The sequence below is a fragment of the Patagioenas fasciata genome, chromosome 4 (genome assembly GCF_037038585.1).
Source record: "Patagioenas fasciata isolate bPatFas1 chromosome 4, bPatFas1.hap1, whole genome shotgun sequence".
In the NCBI taxonomy this organism is placed as follows: Eukaryota; Metazoa; Chordata; class Aves; order Columbiformes; family Columbidae; genus Patagioenas; species Patagioenas fasciata.
This window is the reverse complement of record NC_092523.1, coordinates 48,373,463-48,387,016: the sequence shown is the minus strand read 5'-3', so window position 1 is coordinate 48,387,016 and position 13,554 is coordinate 48,373,463. Positions and strand designations below refer to the sequence as shown.

The following is a 13,554-nucleotide window of genomic DNA, read 5'->3' as shown; positions in this document are numbered from 1 at the left end:
TCCTACTATTGTCTTCACAAGGCAGCAAAGACCCTGACTTCAGTGACGGTAAAAAAGGTAATAAATCAGAAACACAGTCTAATTACTACAGGAAGCAGACATTTCAGTTCCACTAGATTAGAACTTGAGTAACAAAAGGCTGCACTGAGCAAAAATACAAAACATATCTTACTCTTCAAGAAAAGCAAAACTAGCAGCATTTTCATAAGCATTTGAAAAAATAACAAGCTCACTTTATGAGCTTTCTTATATTACATGGCCACACTCCTACCAGTTGCAACCAAAATCACACGCAGCTAGAGTAAAGTTGTATCCACTGGCCACTAAGACATCAGAAAGTTGTTTTCATGGTTGATATCTCCCAGTTGGGATGTAGCTCAGTAATCAAGTGTGAGGAAAAAAGAATCCAATACTATATGGAAAATATTTTCAGCTGTGAACTGAAGAGTCAGATAACAATCAAAACAACTCCAACATTAAAAAAAGTTTCTTTAACACAATCATACAAAAATTATCACACAGTAATATTTAGTCAATGATTTCCGCATTCATTTGTTGGCTTTGAAATACAGAAAACAGTGTCAACAACCCTACACTACAAGCATTTTTTCAGCTTTTGAATCTTTCAGTCTTGAACACCTTCATGGATGTAAGGGGAAGGCTGCTATCTCTCCAATGAAAAGCAGTACAGTATGACATCTGAAATTAGTTTTCCTAGGAAAGATAAATCAGTGAAAACAAATTTTTAATTCAAAAACAAATGAGTGTTTCCAGAATACTTGTAAGTTTACTATTTTTTAAAATCAAATTCCCATTCTCTTTAACAGCAGGAGATACGTTTACTTTCTTCTGATTCATAGTTACCATACTTCTCTCTCAATACACATACACACAGTCACAGACATATTGTAAACAGATAATATTATCCAGCCTTATGTAACCAGCTACATCTCAGGCGTGGGTACACTTTAAAACAGTCCTTCCTTGCACTGCTGTAAAATGCCCCTTTCTCCTGCACCCCCTGTTTTAAGGCAACATTATTAAAAATACTCAATGAAATGGAGTTTCTAGCTACCATGGGTCTTCTCATTTATCTGGATATCTTCCTTTCTTTGACTACATGCTATCCCACTGTCAGTTACTTGCTCTGTAGTAGCTACTGATGCAATTATTCTCTCTGCTCACAAAAATTCAAATGTGACATGGGTAAGAGGATGCAAACACTCAAGCGCTTATATGAAAAACAGTGGCACCGCCTTGGAAGATCTATTCACCTTTTTAATGCAAGATATAAACAAATTGTTTTTTAAACAATCTCAAGAACACTTTCACAATAACATCTTTCTCTGATGGACAAGAGATTTATAGTACAAGTTCAAATGGTTTAGCAACTGTCAGCATTTTTCTGCCAGTAACACTTTGTGACGGCTAAAGTATGGAGTACCTAACAGGGTGGCTGATGAGAGCAAAAAGGTTTCTCACATTTTCAGCAATATCCCAGGTGCCTTGGAACTTATTACCAAAAAACCATAAAACTCCCCATCTGCCTTCCTCCAGTCTCCCTGTGCAGCAGCATGCTCTAAATCCCCATGATGTTTATTTTCTTCCTGATTTCAGTAAAATAAATGAATTGAGCAGGGTTTTTTTGTCGTTGTTTTTAGTTTTTGTTTGGTTTTGGTGGTTGTTGTTTTGTTGTTTTTTTTTTTTTTTTCCTGAAAAGCATCTCACAGTACGTACCACAGATGTGTCCACATGATGGCAGAAGGGAGGGATGAGAAAACTACTGCAAATCTCTTGCATTGAAAACTAAATAAGATCCAGAGCTGTAAAGAGAGAACCTGAACTTCAAATACACAAGCCTTTATTTTTACTCACCACTTAGAATCTGTTGCACCGCTTCATTTCCCATCTGTGCTGCTGTGAAGCCTTGCAAAGAGATGATGGAGGGATCAGAGCCATAATTCAGCAAGAGCCGGCAGGTTTGCAAGTGGCCTGCTAAGGCTGCCCTGTGCAACGCTGTTTGACCAAGTGTGTCCAGTGCATTCATCTGAAAAATCAGCAGCAATACCAAATAAAACATTGTTATAATTAAAAGCCTGCACCTGTCCCTGCGCTAATAAGAAGAGCAATAACAAGAATTTTCTGGCATCCAAATTTATCTATCGATCCCTCTGCATTGCAACTAAACAAAACCAAATGACAAAATAAGTAAACACTCCAGTCTCAAGATTATTTACTGCAGATGCTTTCTTGTCTTTTAACAACGCAGGGTATTCATTTGCATGGCTAACAGACAACACAGGATCCTTAAAACCATACTTAAAATAGTGATCAAGCTTTTGACAAATTCAATGAAGATCAACCTTGGGCAAGAAAAGCAAAACTCTCACAGAAGAGAAGAAAGAGGTAAATAATTAACTAAAAAAATTCAAAGATCTTCTAGCTTTAAGGAAATTACCATCTGTCATTTTCAGAAAGGGAATTAATTCAGCATTACTCAGCACCAAGAATTAAAGCAAAACAAAGAGGTCAGATTAGGAATTCTATGAAGGAGTGGGGGAAAAAAAGATTGGATACAAAGAGTCCATTTCCTCCTCACTTTTTGTATTTTTACAGACATGTTAAGTATAACTAGATATAATTCTACTCAATACAAGACTGTATAAACAGGTAAAATGGAGTCTCACTTTCAAAGAGTATGATATAATGGAAACCTGTCTGTGGAGATCTAAGAGAGTATCTAAATAACTAGAAGCATCTCCATGGGTTCACTATCAGAGAAAGAAGAGAGTAATTGAGAGCTTCAAGAAGCAGAAAAAACCCTCATGAAAATAACCTTTCAAGAAGATACTTTGTACCTAGCAGCGATTCATGACAAATTTAAATGCAAATATCCAACAGCTTTTTTACCACTTTATGAAATACAGAACTACTCTATATTCTCTGCAAGCAACTCAGAACCTGTTATCTGTTTCCAAGCCTACGGATTGCAGGCTGTGAACCGCATGCATAATAGACTCTGTTGCTGTAAAAACCCACCTTTTTACCTTCCCAAAATCTTTGTGGTGGCAGTGAACACAGGTTTTACTTGTTATTTATCACCGAAAATGCAGCCTGCAAATCCCACTACCTTTCCACGAAAACTAGTGAAAAAACATTTTGGGTAAGATGCATATTCTGTAACTAAATGAAATTTAATTAGGGAGTAACTATATAGAAAATATCTACTACCAGATATGGTAAAAAAAATAAGTAAAATACCTGCAATGCAACAATATCGAGCCACAGGAAAGAACAAAGAGCTATCACACAAATAAAGTGGACTGTGATCCGATATTGTCTGAAATTCTTCTATATCCCTGAACAGTTCTACAGACTGATAAAGCAGGAATTTCTCAGATCACAAACCTCTCTTGCAGGAAGATGTACAGGAGAACAGTTCTGCTTTCTTCTAACCGTGCTCAGCTCATGCCACTCTAATGGGATTTCCCTAAAAGTTTTGTTTTACATAAAAACTTACTGCTATCATAAATATTAACTAGATGCTGAATGTCCCAAATCCATCATTTTGTTCAGATGATGATCCTCTGTTTCAGGACACTGGATACCTTTCACCACTGATAACGGCACAGAGAAAAGCAGAAGTCTGGGGCTACAGGTGTTCAATCATGGTAAAGGCAGAATGAAATGAGTCTTGTGGATTCTGGATGTAGCTGGTAACACTCTATTTGCCCAAGAAAAAGAACCATAACTAATGTCTTCTCTGTCACTGAATTCCTGTGTTAAACATGTCTGTACTGAACAAATTGTCAAAGAACAGCAGTAAGGCATTCATGCTGCACAATTTGATACCGACTGTGTACCTGGAAAAAATGTTAATATTCATTTGAAAAGAACACTGGCGGAGTCATCAGATCTGTCATCTCACATGTCCCATGCAGGTCTCCTTTCGCCTCCAAATAATTATCTTTGCCAGTAACCAATTCTTGTGGCAGAAGAACACCAGCCATTTGAAGAAATGCCTGCTTTCTCCTGGGACAAAGAGGGCTGCAGCTGACAGAGGGATGCATGCGCCAAATGAAGCTGTTCTTTCCCTCAAGAGCAGAATTAGGCTTTGCAAGGCAATTTCATGGGGAGTATGTTCACTTCAAGACACATCTGCTCTCACCAATCACACAGCACTTGTCTGAAAACAGCCTAAGAATGTACTGCAGTAAGGCAAAAAGTAACAGGATTTATTTCCAAATGAAAATCAATTTAAGCATTACAAATTGACACACAAACTGGAATTAAACTCTCATAAAAAATCAAACCTGGTAATACATATGCCTGGGTTAACCACTGCTCAACACTAAGTTTAAAAACATATGCCCTTTCAAATTTAAAGCTAAAGTTTTAAATTCTGTTTGACAAAACGTTAAATATCCTAGGCGTACCGCCTTATTTGTGTGCTGAGAAGGCAGATTGTTGCAGCTGTACTAATAAAAAAGAAAAAAAGAGATAAATACTCAACCAGTCCCCTTTATAAGCAGTCTGAAATTAGGAGGCTGCAGCTCTCAATTACTTTACAGGTGGGTTTTATGCAAGGAGTTAAAAATGACAGATATGACAGCTTCTATTCTACAGCACGCTGACTCTGGATCCAGTTTCTTCACCTTTTAGCATGAAAGCAGTCACTCCACTGCTCACACCGCAGCAAAAAAAAGCAGAGCGCAGTTATCAAAAAGTGTTTTAAAATAAGGTTTTTCATTGAAAGATACCATCTTATACAGTATTTCCCAATGCAGAATTCCTTCTGTTCTTCCCTTTTATCCCTTTCATTTACTTTTCCTCAACCTGCATAGAAGCAGTAGAGAAATCAAAATGGTCACATCTCATCAGACAGTGAAGAGATTTTTCCTCCTGCACTGCCGCAGCCTCAGAGCAGCACACACAGCTACAGCAACATTCCCCTGGCTGCCAGGCACTTGTGGCTGCTCAACAGCTGGGACCTGTTCAGGAAACGATTTTATAGGACTTCATAAGCATACCTGCTTTCTCCTGGTATCAAATATCCTAAATATCCTCCTACTGCTTGACACTACAGCAGCACAAAATGCAACAGCTTCCAAGCACTGCATTTTTCGCTGTGAGATCACAGAATGTTAGGGATTGGAAGGGACCTCAAAAGATCATCTCATCCAAGATCCTTCTAGAAGATGCACATCCTAAAAATCACATGTGAAACTTTTGCTCTGCCAGCAATTCCAGTATCATGGTACCCTTCTCTGCAATGCAAGTGTTCTAACTGCTCTCCTCCTGTGGTTATTCTGAGGACAACATGCAGTATGTCTTGTGTCTCTGTTCATCACTAACAATAAACAGGATAGGAGTGAAGAGGTGCTGGTGGCAATTTCAAGCTCTGTCAGAAGGAAAAAAAAAAAGGACCAAAAAAAAAGGAGGAAAAAAAGAAAAGGAACAACAAAACAACAAAAATCTAGGTTCACTCTGAAAGCTCCTATATGATCCAGCCATATGTCCACAGTTGTTCCTTTGCATAAAAGCTTAAGATTAATGTAATTAAGTTTGGATGTCTAAGCAGTGAGAAAAGTTGAACCATGCAATCACAACAGATGACACAGTTCTTCATGTCGATAACCAACATAGTCCAGAGCCTGCCACGTTTCTGAAAGGAAATTTAATTTTTCAATGCTTGTTCTTTCCTGAGAAAATCACACCTCTAACTGAAATGTTGGAAGCAAATGTATTACACAACAATATTATTCAAAACCATTCAAGTTTCTTGTGTGGGTCTAGATAGATGGTGACTGTTCTCAAATCCATGACCACGAAAAGCTGGCAACTTGCTACTCCAATGCACAGAAATAACTTAATATGCAAAGATCCATAAAGCAAGACCTTCCTAGCAGGGCAGATTGAAGCCATTTCTGCTACCATCATGAATAAGGACACTATCTGCCTAATATACCTTAGAAAGGCTCATTTTTTTTCTTGCAGAAGAACAGTTTCAACAGTATCCTTTAGAAACATAACACAGTCAAACCAATAGCATTCATGGCATCTCTACGCTTGCCCATGACACCAGGGAACTTGCATACTTGCAGGTCTTTCTTTCCAACAATCATCCCAGTTCAGAAAAGACTTCAATCCTTTTCTTCTGCACTGCTAGAAAGTCAAACGTCTTTCTAAACATATTAAATTTCCCATGTATCTGTAAATTCAGACAAGGAGATAGTTATAAGAGGTATCCAACTACCTAGCAATACAACAAAACAGGATGAAAGCGACTTTTTCATCACCTTCAAATAAGTTTATTTTTAAACCAAGGATTTCAACCATCCTCAAAGATAAAATCAATGCACTTGAAGATTTGCTAACAGGTCTAATAAAAATAGTTTATGTTGGAGGATTCTTTAAAGATGCTCTGCATTTCTGTTTCATAAGGTACTTTGAAGATATTCAATATCAAATAAGCAGCAATGTGAAGTGCTGTTTCACACTGCAGTTTAGGCAAACAAGTAAAAACTGGGTATGGCATTTAAAACCATAGACATTTATGATCAACATTCTTGAAAAAAATTCCAAGGATTCTCACCTGTGCTTTAGATTTACAGTTGACAGTCAAATTCTGCAAAATCAAGATCACAAACCATTCCTCGTTCCTCTCAAGCAAAATTCCTAAAGCTTAGTCTTTACTACGCTTCAGCCTATTTCGCAAAACAAGAAAAGCCTACTCAAACATACATCCTATTATCTCACTTTTGCTGTCTGACACAGATCACAGCTGCTCCTCATAAAAACAGCAGCTTTCTCTCTGTTACTAAGACAATCACAAATGATCTTCAATCTACAAACTTTATATGACTCTGTCTCCTAAATCCACTATTAGAGGATCTTTTCTGGATCAGCTGTCTGCCTTTTGGTGCTGTATTTCAGAAGAAAGTTCCACTTCCTTTGAAGCCCCAGCTACTCATCTTTTTCAAATTGTTGCTCTGTAATCAGCAGTGGTTTTGAGAAGGTAGATTTAAGCTGACTTACACAGTATCTTTCCTTTGACAGAAGAAATGGTTGCAAAGTGAAGGAAATATGGTAAGTCTCCTCCATCCACACTTCAGTAAGCATTTGCAATGGGATCACATTGGAAATTTTTATTTATTTCATATGGAAAAATAGAGATTGGTTGAAGAACTGAACACTTTGAAAGGGGGACTCTGCTCAGTGACTGGTTGTGGGATACTTTTGTTTTAATATTTTCATTAATGATCTTGGCACAGGAGAATTGTGTGAAGGGCACGAATACAAAAAAATAGCAAGAAAAAAAAAAATCGAGATTCTCTGTGTACTATAAGACTACATGAAGGGTCTGAGTACTACTGTGTCATGTCTATTAAAAAGGGGAACACAATCCCAGTATGCATTAGTCCAGCATTTATATTAAAGATACGGAAGTGCCATCGTGTAAGGCCATGGGGGAATGAATTCCATTTTTGCTGCCTGAGCTCCAAGATTTACTCCAGTGCTGGTAAAGACAAGGGTTATAGAGAGGATTAGGAAGTGGCAATGTTTCCTTATGAGGGAAGGAAGACGAAGTGTTTGAGGCTTTTAGCCCACAAAAACAAAGGCTAAGAATCAATTTGTTCACTGTAAACACCTCAGCAAAAAAAGCACCAAAATGGCAGAGATTTATTTAAACTGCTCACGAGCGTGCTGTTTGAAGAACAAATGGATATCCACTGTGAGGCTGCTATTGCAGAATGATGAGATTCACCAGCTTGTGAGCACCCTCTCTTGTAAAAAATACAACTAGACAGGATCAAAGAGCTTAGTACATATGACTACATCTCATGAAGTAATTGAAATTCAAGGAACGAAAAAAGTAAACAGGAAGAAAAAGCTTCCTCAAACACAACAAATGAAAAAAAAAAAAAAAAAAAAACACCTGTATCATGCTTCAGGGATTAAAGCTGTCATGTCCCAATAATCAGAAACAAACAAATAACAATGTTAAGAGTGTTTGATGAACTGAATGCCTACAGTCAAAGCACAAGCAAGAGGTCAAATGATAACATACAAGCAAGACAAACATTTTACAGTGATTAAAAATGCCTAGTTAACTAATTAATACTCTAGAGCATATCCCATCTGGGAACTTCAAAGTGCTTCATAAGCCTTAATGACCTACCTCTCATGAAAAACCATGATCACATTATGTACTGTTTTAGAGCTAAGGAACTTTGGGCACCAATAACGAGGGGCCTGATCCATTGCAGTATGGAAATATGTGCTGAATTTTAACAATGAACGGTCTCCTGCCATGCACTTAAAGTGCTTTGCTAGATCTTAAACGTGACTGTCTACCCTCAAAATAACATAGCAAGCACACATCAGGATGTGAACAAAGAATGAGTTTTAATCATCACGATGTACCTCTATCTCCATACTGTAAATTGAAAAAAACAACAGAACACACCACTCAGCAAGGTTCTGTAGATAACTGTGGGCCACTCACCACCATCACACAGTCCACAAGTGGGATCATGATTTAGGAACCCCTGCTTCAAGACATAAAACAATTACAAGCTATCATCAGAATGTGCTGTTGACACAAACAATAAAATTGAGCCATACCAGAAAAGATGATATCTTTGAGCTCACTCCTAACCTGGCTACACAGAGCTAGATTTTCAAGGGAGCACTAATTTAAATACCTACAGTATTTAGTAGCAGGCTTTCCAGAAACCCTCAGCACACAGAAATTCCATCTGTTTCAAAGCAGGTAGTACTTGGGTATCAATACACTTGAAACTCCAGCTTGTCCAGTTCAGTGCCTACACAAATACCAGCAGTACTGAATTGCTGTACAAAATCAGGTCCATAAAGCCACAAAGTATCTATTCCTGTGGGAAAATGAATTTTTTTCACTTTCAGTACATAGGTATGCTACTAAAAGTGAATCTAGGAAAATGATAATAAATGGTTTTGATGACTGTAACTGAAACCTCTGCTTTCCCCCTCTGGGAAGATCTTGGTATGTTACCAATCAGAATTCTCAAATGTGATAAATTCTGTCATGGTATTGTTTGTGGCAGGATGCAAACCCCTCTCTCTCCCTCCCTCCTTCATCATGGAAGGAGTAGGCACACCTCCCTCTCTCTCTGCTACTCGAGGCTAACAGCTTATTTTGTTTGTCCTCAGAGCACCCTGGCCAGGGCCATTAGGAGAGGGGAGTGCTGAGGTGCCAGTGAGTCGCTGGGCACCTGCAGCCAGTTTGGGGGATGTTTGGAGGCTTCAGGGGCACCCCACAGCCAGTGTGGGGGTGCAGAGAAGTTTCTGGAATGCCTACAGTCAGGTCTGATCAGTCAATAAAAAAAACGGGACTCTTGTCGAGACTCCGCCCATTGTCACGGGTCTCTTGGAGCACGAGGAAGATGCTGCCACCGAGAGCTCCCCCTGGGATGGAGACTCCGCTTGCCTTGCTGCCATGGGTGTGAGTAAAACTTTTTGCAGGATTGCGAGTGCATTTATACTTTCCGTGCACATATGCACGTGTAACTTTCCGTGCTCAATATCAGCATGTGTAAAATTGACCCTCGCATAATCGTGGGTGTATTTTCCTCCCATGCTTCCACATAAGCACGTGTAACTTTCCGCGCGCATATGCATGTGTAACTTTCCGTGCTCAATACGAGCAGGTGTACAAATTATTTCCTTGCACAATCGTGAGTGTATTTTCCTCCCGTGCTTCCACATAAGCATGTGTAATATTCCGTGCACATTTGCACGTGTATTAACCCTCGCAGGATTGCGAGTGTATTATAAATCTACCCTCACAGAATCGCGAGTGTACTAACTTTCTGTACTCACTACGAGTACGTGTATCTCTTTAAAATAATCCCACACCGTGTTCAGACAAGTGTGTATTCCTCCTGGACCCAGAGATGGCTCTGGCATTGTTTTGGTGAAGCCATGTGCATGCATCCTGTGGACCGCCTGTTGTACTAGTTGCTGCCCCTTAATAATTTTCCTCAACTGATATCCAAACCTGTATTAAAGTCACTTTTGGAGTGCTAAAACCCTGTTTCTCACCAGTTTAATAAAAGTTGTTTTGGACCCTGTTGTCCCTTAAACTAACCTCGGGGTGCCTTCATGACATTGTTGTTAAGCTATTTTATGATGCCATTAAAGTACTATGGAAGTGAATTAGATACTGAAATCTGGCAATGAGCTCTCATACAGGCTTAAAAACTACAACTTGTTTCAAAATAAAAAGACTTAGTATTAACTATGCATATGATTACATTACTTGCACATCATATCACATCAAGAGTGACACATCAGATTATTATTGCAGGGTGTATTTCTTCATTTCTAGCTACCTGAAAGAAGATGAAGACTCAAAGAGAGTAGTGTGACCCCCTCAAAAGCAAAAATAAGGAAAACATTTATACTTTAACCAAGATGAAGAATGTACCTGTTAAGAAGAGTTTCTGAGAAAATTAAGTAGCTAGGTATACCGTGACCATGAATGTCAAGTTTGCTGCTAAAACTCAGAGAAAGATCATTCTGAAATTCTTCTGAAAGGTGCTTAAAACACATCCTAAATAAATAAAGTTATACTTCTCTCTGCCTTTAACCACGTGTTTCTAAGCAAGCTTCACCATAGGCTCACAAATTACTTTGGTCAGCTAAAAGGCATGGGAAAGCAGATCAAGAGAACCAGAAGCAAGCAAAGGGTAAGGGAGATGCTCAGCACTAGACTACTAAATTCAGCATCAGTAAACTGGGACATCGGATATTTTCAAACCAATAGGATAATGTAACAAGAGGCACCTAGGTGACCACATTTATTTGAAATTAGTAGCAAGATTAATTAAAAATTAGCAAGCGAGACTCCTAAAGCCTCTATTCAGTTGCTTGAAGAGAAGACCTGATTTTCAAATGGGGTTCCTGAACATTCTGTACTGATTTAAGATGAACATCAAGGTTCATATGAGGAACACAAAACATACAGAAGAAAAAGCAACAACTATTGTAAAAACTAACAATGTATTTAACCAATATAACCCTTCTTGCCTTTTGCCTAAATTTATTTTAACACATTTACCTTTGCTCCGTGTTTATGCAGAACTTCCATGACATCATTATGAGCTTTTTCAGCTGCAACATGCAAAGGTGTCAGGAAACTAGGTAAAAATAAAAAAGGAAGATGTAAGTTTTACATTCCTAGTATGACAGAGTCCTTCGGAAAACTCAAGAATTTCAGAAACCTACTCTTTGTTTTTCTCATTAACATTTGCTCCTTTCCTGAGCAATAGTTCTGTAACTTGCTTCCGCTTCGGATGCACAGCAGCCACAGCGCAGTGCTGCAAAAAAGTAAATATAAATTATATTTCAACTACACAGAAGACAAAGAGCTTTAAGATCCATGACTTCATCTCTTAATTATTCTGCTAAACATCAGACTGCAAAATTTACAAACAGAATCCATCACATTTCTGCTGAAACACTTAATGTACTGACCAAAATATAAGCTAGTGATCAATGTTACATTATTCTACTCAGAAAAACAATTTTCACTTTAAAGCTATTTGTCACTTATGAAAAAAGCAGTATGTTCCTTACTACATTAAATAGGTATCAGGACAAAACCAGCACAATGCACAGAGGAAGTGAAGAAAAAGGGCTTGAAATAGCCTAATTTTCTACAGAGGGACTCCAAAATGGTCCATTAAGATTCAGCTGCTGTTGTCATGTTGATTAATGACTCGAATGTTCCATTGTTAAGCTAATGGAAATTCTGTTATGTACCTAATTACAAATTTTGTAATAAGCAATCAGGCAATAACGTTCTCTTACAGTATCTTCTTTTCCATGCTGTGAGAAAGATACATCTTTCACACAGGGCTTTTCAATGCTCAAGTCTGCCCTCGCAGGAACACCATCCAGCCCTCTGCTAGGTCTAACTATTCTCCTGAATATGCCTGGGGTCTGCGGGTTGGCTTGCCTGTGCCTTTGGCACCCAGAAGCGAGCACTTTGTTCATCCCTTTTTCCTTTGATCCTCTGCAGAGACCAGACTCAACCCATCCTGGCGTTTCCTCAACAGTGGTCCTATCAATGCTTTCTCAGTCTCAAGTTTTGATGTCTCAAGACAACAGACTACGAAAAATATGAGATCATTTTGAATATTTTCATTTATAGGTTTACCCATGTTTTAAATCAGTAATCTGTAAAAAGGAGATAGTCTTCTGGAACAGAGTTCTCAAACTCTGCAACAGCGAAACAAGAGCCTTTACAATAAGATAGACCCCAAACAGACTACTAATAAGTAGCAATAGTACTGATAACAATATTTTGCCCAGTTTCAGCCTTCACTATGAAGTAACTGTCACTCAAGCTTCCACACTGCTCTTAATCAGCAGAGCATGACCAAGTTCTGCAAAGGCAAGCCTTGTAAATAAACATTAGGATCAACTTTTGCTTTGAAGAGTGGTAGTATTTTTGAGGCTTTTCAGATAATAACTTATCTGTATTTCCAGACAATGTGATAAACCAGCACTAGAAGCAGCACACATGCTGAAATATTGCCAAACCTCAGAGTAACACTGAAGCACAAACCAGGTCCTTGCTTTGGCCTCTGTGGGGTAATAGGGCACAGAACCCAGTGCCCTGTAATAAAAGATCCCATGCTTAGGACAGGAATGGCTCAGTTAGGTTGCACAAAACCTCATCTGATTCTGGAAGCTAAGTCCTGCCACTTGGATGTGAGACCACTTGGAAATCTTGAGTACAGGACACAAAAATTGAGAAATGACAGTCAAACACCAACTGAACAGTGAACCAAAAACATCAACAGAGCTAAAATATGACATTTTGCTGAGCTGTTTCTACAGAACGAGCAGGCAGAAAAGAGCAAACAACACCACAGGACTACAAAGTCCTCATTACACAGCTGTAGAGATGCCGCATATCAGCAGGTGACATACTCAGGAAGAAAAGGATAACATCATCCCAAATTTCCTACTGCCTTCATGTTCAGCCTCTAAATACCTCTTTCTCTGTCTTGCTTCTAAATTCAGGTTAGGATGCTGAGCCCTCCATAGAGAGAAGAGAGCATATGGATGCTTGGTACTCAGCACACAATGTTCCGATCACAATCACAATGTTTGTAACACTAAACGTGCAGTTGTATGCCTGCAGCTGAGACCTACCACTGTGAAGAAAATGTTCCATTGGAATAAAGTATCATAACTATGATGGTTTCTATAATACCATCAGTCCCTCTCAAACATCTTCACTGCATCTGGGATACCAGTTGTGTTCTTTGCGTTCACTGCTTCTTCAAACAATGAAATAAGAGCAGGATACTGCCAGAAAAGTCTCAAAGACCCCTGTTTACATAGCTATTGCAGTATTGTCAGTATTATTGCAATCCTCTAAGACCCTGTGATATACACCTACCATCTATTTTCACCACAATTTTACATACCCTATGAAGAAAATTTGTAATCCAGGTTTGCTCACATCAAACATTCAGGAAGCACTAGGCCATTTGA

The 13,554-nt window shown here is 38.7% G+C and overlaps 1 protein-coding gene across 1 annotated transcript in view; it reads right to left on the bottom strand.

Annotated features, from left to right (window-relative positions):
- Nucleotides 1–13,554, bottom strand: part of TNKS (tankyrase) — a 138,425-nt gene that overhangs the window by 25,782 nt on the left and 99,089 nt on the right. Inside the window, exons 10-12 of the mRNA XM_065837978.2 lie at nucleotides 11,272–11,363; nucleotides 11,105–11,183; nucleotides 1,876–2,047 (exon numbers count right to left, since the gene is read on the bottom strand). Of these exons, the coding sequence (XP_065694050.1) occupies nucleotides 1,876–2,047; nucleotides 11,105–11,183; nucleotides 11,272–11,363 (343 nt within the window). The remainder of the gene's footprint in view (nucleotides 1–1,875; nucleotides 2,048–11,104; nucleotides 11,184–11,271; nucleotides 11,364–13,554) is intronic.